The following is an 8,571-nucleotide window of genomic DNA, read 5'->3' as shown; positions in this document are numbered from 1 at the left end:
TGGACAAAGCAAGAGGGCTCTCCGCCCCTCTCCCACGTCCATCGCCCCGCCCCTCCGGGGGACCGCGGCGCGCCGGCGTGACGTGATGCGCGTGTTGACGTCAGCACGAGCTAAGCCCGGAAGAGGCGCGGACCGCGAAAGGAGCTGTGCTCAGCGGCTCGCACACCTCTGTGTGTATGGCGCTGTGGCGCGGCTCCGCGTACGCCGGCTTCCTGGCGCTAGCGGTGGGCTGCGTCTTCCTGCTGGAGCCGCAGCTGCCGGGGTCGGCGCTGCGCTCGCTGTGGAGCTCGCTACAGCTGGGGCCTGCGCCCGCGCCCGCACCCCCAGGACCCGGCTCCCCTGAAGGCCGGTTGTCTGCTGCCTGGGACGCGCTCATCGTGCGGCCTGCCCGGCGTTGGCGCCGCGTGGCTGTGGGGTGAGTGCCTGCGGAGCCTGCCTCTCTGGACCTCTCCAGGAGGTGCGGGCGCTCCGGGCCTCCGAGGGCCGCCTTGGCGGAGGTCAGCCGGCTTGGGAGCTGGGAGGTAGAGCCGGCGCGGAAACGGGTTCCCAGAGGTCCCCGGGAGGCCCTTCGGCACTGGTGTCCACGCTCCCTCCTTGGCGAGAAGCGTCGGACGTTTGGGACGAGCCCCGTTCGTCACTGCTGCAGGGACTCACCAGACTGCTTTTTCCTGTCGGCTGGCCCCTGCGCCCTTCTCGTCTCGGTAGGACCAGCCCCCTTCTCTCATCTCCATAGAACCAGCCGAATAGCCTCTTGCAAATCCCGCTCAGCCTGACTCCTTATAATTCGAGCCTCCTCCATTCCAAGCCCTCCTTCTCTGGCAGCTGCTCTTTGGTAGTCAGCAATGGTTGGTCTTAGCACTTTGGCGGCACCCTCTTGCTTCTGAACTACTTGAAGGTGTGGTCGCTGCCATTAGCTACCGAGTTTATTTCTTCACGCCTTGTTTCTGCTTCCTTAAATGCCGTAGTCTGGAGACCACCATTCTACTGAAACTTCTCTCTCAAAGCTCACCGGAACCGTGTTGATTTTCACATTCAACTGCTTCTTTTAACCTTCTCTGTCGACTGTTTGCAGCCTTCCACGCGTTAAGCACACCCTTCTCCTTGAAACTCTTTTCTTCCCCTGATTTCAGTGACACTGCATATTTAGGGTTCTCCCAAATCACAGAGCCTCCTTTCTTTGTATTCCCCTCCCGCGTGTAAGTAATTATTCCCTTTACACGAATTTTAGTTCTTGTCTCAGTTCGACTTTAATATCTTGCCCTCACCACAAAAACAGGCCTTCTACTGCTCTACTAGTTCCTGTGAGTACTGGGACCAGAAAGGTTAAGGTAAAGCAGAGTTATCCTGAAGATTCAATTAAATAATCCATGTTATTTAGCATAGTGTCTGCTTTAACGAGCAGACACCTAACGTTAGCTACTATTTTTTTATATCAGCATATTTATCGTTTCTTCAGATGTATCCTCTTTTACCTCTTCTTTCAAGTTCAGGGCCTTTCACCTGCATCCCTTTCAGCTTCTTAATTGTCCTCCCTGGTTTTGTGAGCATTCATTCAACAAATATTTGTCAGCTGCATGGTATGTGTCAGGTCTGTGCTAGGTTCTGAGGATACAGGGATGAATGAGGCAAGGTCCCAGCCTCGTTTGTTGGAAACAAATATATTCGTTATTGTGTTAGTCTGCTCGGGCTACCGTAACAGGATACCACAGACTGGGTAGCTTAAACAACAGACATTTATTTTCTCACAGTGCTAGAGGCTGATAGCCCAAGAGCGAGTCCTCTCTTAAGGATTTGCAGATGGCTGGCTGCCTTCGCGCTGTGTACTCATTAGACCTTTGCTCCATTCATGAGCACTTCTGGTGTCTCTTCCTCTTTTTAAACAGACACTAGTCCTGTTGGATAATGGCCTCATTTAACCTCAGTTACCTCCTTAATTAGTTCCTACCTCCAAATACAGTCCGATCTGTGGTTAGGGCTTCAATATGAATGGGGGGGCGGGGGGCGGTGAGGTGACACAATGCTGTTTGTAATGATTACGAAAAGTGCTCTGCTGAACTAGTGGTGGAAACAAGGTAGCCTTGTGTCCCAAAGAAGAATTACTGATTCTTCCCAGAATGGGGTTTCAGGAAAAGCTCCATCTGAGAAGGTGACAATCCATTTACTATTGCTACATCACAAATCACCCCAAAACTTAGTAGCTTAAAACAATGGTCATTTTATTCTCATGATTCTGAGGTTTGATTGGGTTCGGCTAGGCAATTCTCATTTGGGGTTTTGTGCAGTTTCAGGCAGATGATGGCTGAGACTGGGATCATCTCAAGGGTTGATTGTTGTTGTCGGCTACAGCCTCAGCTGTGGTTTCACCTGAACACCTACAGGTGGTTTCTCTGTTTAGCTTTTTCACAGCAGGGTGACTGGGTTAGGGGAGGGAGTTCCCCAAGAGGACCAGGCAGGAGCATTAATGCCTTTTGTGACCTAATCTTAGAAGCACATAGTGTTGCTTCTATCATAGTCTCAGGTCCAAATGGTTTTAAGGGGAGGGGACATAGAACACACCTGGATGGGGGGAATGTGAGCGTCACATTGTAAAAAGAACATGTGGGATGGGACATCTTGTGGCCATCTTGGAAAACATATTCTGCTACAGTGACTTGCAAGGGCCAGGCCCTGGAGAAGAAATGGAATTTCTCCACAAAAAGATGGGAGAATAAGCCCACCTAGGCAGAGAGGACCAAATGTGAAAAGGTATTTGGCTTGTTTGTGAACAGCAAGTTGGCCCTGTATTTAGGGCAAGGACCTTATGGTAGAAGGATGTCAAGCGATGATGCTGAAAGGAGCCTTTTGTATCAGGGTAGGTGATGGGAAAGCCATAAAGGCTTATAAGCAGGTAAATGATGCTAAGTTCTTTGCAGAGACTAACCAGTGGAATGTGAATTTGAGCTGTGGTTGTAACCTATTTGACTGCTTCACGCTATTTTTGTGGGTAACAGACATCCATTGTTACCAGCATTTCTCATTACCCAGATTTTCAGCCTAAAGACGGGAATGTACAAGGAGTAGGTGGGTGCAGTACTGGTACCAGAATCTCATTTGGCAGGTGTGTGTGTGTTGTAGTTTGATCTTTCAGGAGAATACACACACACACAAACACACACACACACATATTCACTCTCTTTCACATACTCAGTCAAAACACACAATTTGATATGACTCATAGAAAGGAAAGTCTTGAGACTCTGACGCTAGTTAAGAGTCCATAGAGCTTTTTCTTGTTTGGCAATGATTTTCAACAGGTGAGATTTGAGAAGAGTTTGGGTGTTGTACAGTAAATAGAGACATCAAAAATGACAGGATCTTAATACTGGGGATCTTACAACAACCTTATGCAGGCAGATACAGAGATTGTCATCCAGCTTTCACAGGGAGTAAACTGGGGCTTGGAAATACTGATTTGCCCAGGATCACACAACTGTCGAATGCCCGAGGTGCAGCCTAAACCCATTCCTGGCTCCACATTCGTGCCACGTTGTTGCCACGAAGAAATTAAGAAAAAGGAACAAGTTTGTGGTGGAAGGTAACCATTTTGATTTCAGAGGAGGGGAAATGTACATTCCTGTGGAATTTCAGAGGAAGCTGGGCCCTCAGCTGCTGACAGCCAGAGGCTGTAGTTGAGGAGCAGGGTTGCAGACCTTGGAGACTCCAGCACTTAGGCTGAGGCCAGAGACTGGACAACATCACCCAGGAAGAGAAAGAAGGGAAGGTAAATGGCAAGGGTGGGATTCGGGGAGGCACTGCCATCCATGTAAGGGGCAGGTGGGAAGGGACCAGGGAAATAAATGATAGGAGAGGTTTCAAGAAGATGGTCAATGGCGAGCCCACTGCCACATCTTTCTAAAGCATGTGCTCCCTCCCCTGCTTCAGAATCGGGCCCTGGTCCTAAGGTTCATTGGGTGAATGATGAACCCCTCATGCTAGCATTCATTCTCCCTTTCCTGGCTTCACCCTGACCTTTGAAACCTGTCTAGCTCTTCTCCCCTGTTGAAACTCTCCTAACTGGATCAGCATTCCTATTGTGTCCAGACACAAGGTTAATCCCTTTGTCTGCGTCTTTGCTTGTGTACGCTCCCTGTGGGTTTCAGTATCAGATAAATCTGGGTTTGAATTTAGGCTTCTCCAGTTATGGCCTTCGGAATGTTAGTTGACCCCCAGCCTCACTTTTCTCAGCTGCAAGCAGTGATGACTACTTCCCTATCTTAGAACGTTTTGCGGATTGGCGTGGTCTGTCTGAAAATGCCTGCCTTCTTTCTCTGTCCAGAGCACCATCCAGGGTGTGGCCCAAGGACCACTGTTCCTGCGTCTTGAATTTCTCTTCTCTACAGTTCTGTATCTTACAGCGATTATGATTAACTCTCATAATATCTCAGGTAGAGTGTGAAAGCTAGAAAGAACCTTAGGAAACGATTTACAGACAGTAAAACAGAAGAGAGGTGGTAAGGACCACCATCCTTGTCTTTAAGGAATTTATGATCCAGAAGAAACTGTCCCTCATTCCCACCCCACCCCCAAGTCTCTGATACTATGCCTGGCAGCCCTGGCTCCCAGCATCCTCTCTGCTAGCACAGCCACTTGTTCAGGCATTCAGCATCTGTTGCCTCACTTTATCTTCCAGTTGTTTCATCTGTGTCTGTGTTTTCTCAAAACTCACATTGTAATCTTTTATACATTTCTTATTGAGCTGTGAAATTCTGCCTAAGTGTCAAATGAGCATAATTTTGTCTTCTGGTTTTTTTACCTCCCCCCCCGCCCTTTAATTTTCCCCGATAAGAAAGCACCTTAGGTAACGTGCTTGTTTACATTTTAGTATGCTGTTGAAGTGCAGAGAAAGATTCTTGTTCTGGTTGAAGTATTATAAAATATAACTAGAAAGCACACCTAAACGTACTCTGTTTACTATCTGGCACATAGTAGTGTTCAGTGATTTTTTTACTTTAAAAAGCTACCAAGTAAATTTTTTCCTCTCTAAGATTCTTTCCTTTAGTATTCATGACATGATTAGGTGGGGGATAGAAAATGTTCCTATGATAGTTACATTGTTTTAACTCAAAATTTGTTCAGTTGGGTTTTGTGTTGTGCTGCAAAATGTGCTGAACATTGTTCCTTTCAGTTTTGTTTTCCTGTAAGTGCAGCTTCCTCCATTCTCACCTTTAAAGAATCAAACTCTATTTAAAGTCTCAGCACAACTAGGTACGGAGGTGATGTGTTTATTGAAGTTGATTTTGAAGTCGTTATTTCCAAATATGGGCATATCCCTCAGTATCTGAACTTTTGCTGTCCAGACTCAGGACCCAGATCCATTTGGATACATTTTCTAGGTAGGGCTGCTTGGTGGGAAGGGGTGTCTCACGCTATCCAAACTCTCACTGTCTGAACGTTGGGAGCCTATTGGAGTCTGAGAGCCAGGGATGCCTGTATTCCTGTTAAGATTCTACCCTTCAGACATCTAACATTGCATCCAGTAGAAATAAAGGACACTTCGTGTGAGGTGGGGTTGAGACCAGTTTACAAGGTGTGTTGGTTCATTATTATGTAAGGCTGTGAAAGGATTATGTTTTAAATGTATCATTAAGAACCTGCCACATGCATGTCAATGTGTTTTATGTGCTGAAAAGTATACTCACTTTTAGATTATGCTTTTCCAGTTGAACAGAGTAATTATATGTGTGTTTGACTTTAAAGGAATAAAAACATTTGAGTATTTAAATGCTGTGCGGTAGGCAAAAACCTTTTCAAAAACATGGGATTCATAGGGGAAGAATTAATAAAAGAATCTTTATGATGAGTATGCAATCAGTTTTGCGTCGTGAGGACGGATGTGTTTCTTCCTTGCCCTTGTAAACCTTCCTTGAGTGATGTAAATAATATCTAGCCCACGTGAGAACCTTTTAAAAATTGTTATTAGGTTCTAAGAGTAATGTATGCTTGTAAAAATTAGAAGTATATCTGATGAAAAAGAAAATTCCTCTCCCTTACCACCATCTCGTTCCTCATCTTAGAGTTGGCCACCATGAATGATTTGATCAACAGATTTTTAAAGGAGACTGGAAGGGAAACACTGTAGTTATATATTATACACTAAAATCCAATCCATCGGGCCTTCTTTAGTGATGAGTTTACCTTCTGGTTTCAAAGCTACTCGGAATTAACCTGGAAGCACAGCCTTGTCACCAGAAGCTGTTTCAGTTGGTCATCCAGCCCCACTGGCAGGGATGGCAGAGGCAGGAATAAAGGTGCCTGTGGTGGGGCAGGAAGACCTCATTTAGCTACCCAAAGTGTTTGGAACTTCTGTTTTTTTTTTGTTTTTTTTTTTTTATTTTAAATTTATTTATTTATTTATTTATTTTTGGTGGTGTTGGGTCTTCGTTTCTGTGCGAGGGCGTTCTCTAGTTACGGCAAGTGGGGGCCACTCTTCATCATGGTGCGCGGGCCTCTCACTATCGCGGCCTCTCTTGTTGCAGAGCACAGGCTCCAGACGCCCAGGCTCAGTAGCTGTGGCTCATGGGCCCAGCTGCTCCGCGGCATGTGGGATCCTCCCAGACCAGGGCTCGAACCCGTGTCCCCTGCATTAGCAGGCAGATTCTCAACCACTGCGCCACCAGGGAAGCCCTGGAACTCCTCTTTTAAGGGATGACTTTTAGCAAAGAAACACTGAAAATGTAAGCCAGAACTTTTCCATGCACACATAGGAGGGGCCATGCCAGACAGCCTTATATGTACTTTATAATTTCTGTAGCACCAACCAAGTGATGTCGCACTGGCTTCTTATCAGCCTTTAAAGTTCATGGGTGGGTCCAGTGAACACCTGCCAAGTGATGATTTGTTACAGGCTGCAGGTGCACTTCAGTCTTTAAGGCACCACTCAGCTCTAAGAATTTCAACTGGGAGTATTTAGACATTTAGATATTTAGTGTATTTTACCACCATCCTAATATATCTTTCGGGGGAAGGTGGATTTTGACCAAAACTTTTATTTTGCTTACTCTGCAGCAAGCAGTGTTCCTAAGCATTTATTAACTTAATCTTCACAACAGCTCTATGAGTTAAATACTCATATTACACCATTTTATAGATGAGGAAACTGAGACAAAGAGAAATTAAAAGTGACTTGCCCACATCACACAGCCAAGGTGAATCCAGACAGTTTGGTTCTGCCACCATTTTCTCAAAAATGCTAAATTTGTGTTATCATGATACTTTGTTCTGAAATGCTGAGCACCTGTCTTCTCTCTTTGTAACTAGTGTAAAAGTTTTCCAAACTGTTGCCAAGAGTCCTGTGTTCTGATCCTAAGACATACATCCAGATAAAGTAATCCTCCTTCTGCCATATGCTATTTACTTTCCAATTCAGGTTTCAAATCCACTTCATCTGTTTTTTTGTTTGAATACAGGCTTCTGAAACATTTCCCTGTTGTTAAATGCAAAGTAGTTGCCCCAGTGCTTCTGTTTCTTTCACACTGTCTCTTTCTTCCTTCCTTCCAGAGTCAATGCATGTGTGGATGTCGTGCTGTCAGGGGTGAAGCTCTTGCAGGCACTTGGCCTGAATCCTGGGAATGGGAAAGATCACACTGAGCTGCGTTCGAGGAATGATCTAGAAGAAGCCTTCGTTCACTTCATGGGGAAGGGAGCAGCTGCTGAACGCTTCTTCAGTGATAAGGAAACTTTCCATAACATCGCCCAGATTGCATCAGAGTTCCCAGGAGCCCAGGTCTGTTTGCCAGTGGTAAATTAAGTTAGGGTGGGGAAAGACACCTTGTTTGTGTGGTTTCTAAAAGCAACCAAGCAACTTTTTTCTCCAGTTTGCCCTAAGAGGGTAACTGTTAGGAATCCAGTTCTACAATGTTTTTCTCTTTTTTGAAAACTGTATCTGACCTTCCTTTAACTCTGCTGTTTCTAGTCAGTTCAATTCAGCCAGCGTTTATGAAGCATATTTACTGAAATTTTGGTTCTGGGTTATCCATTAAATTGCTCTTTTTTCGTGTTATTCAGGTTTAAGGTAGGAAAGATATCTACTCCAAACTTGTTTGGGTGTCGCTTGGCTGATAACTTGCAGTAATCTTAATATGGCTGAGTCCTTCCTAAGCAAAACAAGGCCAAACCCACAGAGAAAGAGTTCTAGCCTTTGCCTGGGAACGAGGGAGCTGGGTCCTTACCTCTGCTCTGCTGGTCCAGAGCAAGTTTTCTCATCCTCAGCACTGTTGACGTTTAGGGCTAGAGAATTCTCCCTTGTGGGGTTTGTCCTGCACATTGTAAGGTGTTTAGCAGCATCTCTGGCCTCCACCCAGTAGATGACAGTCTCACTCCTCCTCTTCCCCAGTTGTGACAGTTAAAAATGTCTCCTGACATGGTCAAATGTTTCCAGGGTCAGGGAGAGGAGGGATGCAAAATCACCCTGGTTGAGAACCACTGGCCTAGTTCGGTAGCTCTCCGACCTGAGTGTGCATCAGAATCACTTGGAGGGATATTGAAACACAGATTCCTGGGCCGCACTTCCAGAGTTCTGATTCAGTGTCTGTG

The 8,571-nt window shown here is 45.9% G+C and overlaps 1 protein-coding gene across 6 annotated transcripts in view; it reads left to right on the top strand.

The window, feature by feature from the left end:
- Window positions 1-80: 80 nt before the first annotated feature.
- ADPGK (ADP dependent glucokinase) overlaps window positions 81-8,571 on the top strand; it is a 28,498-nt gene continuing 20,007 nt past the window's right edge. For 2 of the 6 annotated variants that reach the window (XM_082444059.1, XM_082444058.1), the window contains exons 1-2: window positions 86-415; window positions 7,537-7,762. In XM_082444059.1, the coding sequence (XP_082300185.1) occupies window positions 177-415; window positions 7,537-7,762 (465 nt within the window). In that variant the 5' untranslated portion in view covers window positions 86-176. Of the gene's footprint in view, window positions 416-544; window positions 702-7,536; window positions 7,763-8,571 lie in introns of those variants that run through there. The other 4 variants (XM_082444061.1, XM_082444062.1, XM_082444060.1 and 1 more) reach the window with 4 other exon arrangements.

Source organism: Balaenoptera physalus, assembly GCF_965194825.1.
Source record: "Balaenoptera physalus genome assembly, chromosome: 2".
NCBI lineage: Eukaryota > Metazoa > Chordata > Mammalia > Artiodactyla > Balaenopteridae > Balaenoptera > Balaenoptera physalus.
The sequence above is the reverse complement of the archived record's forward strand: the minus strand, read 5'-3'. Positions and strand labels throughout refer to the sequence as shown.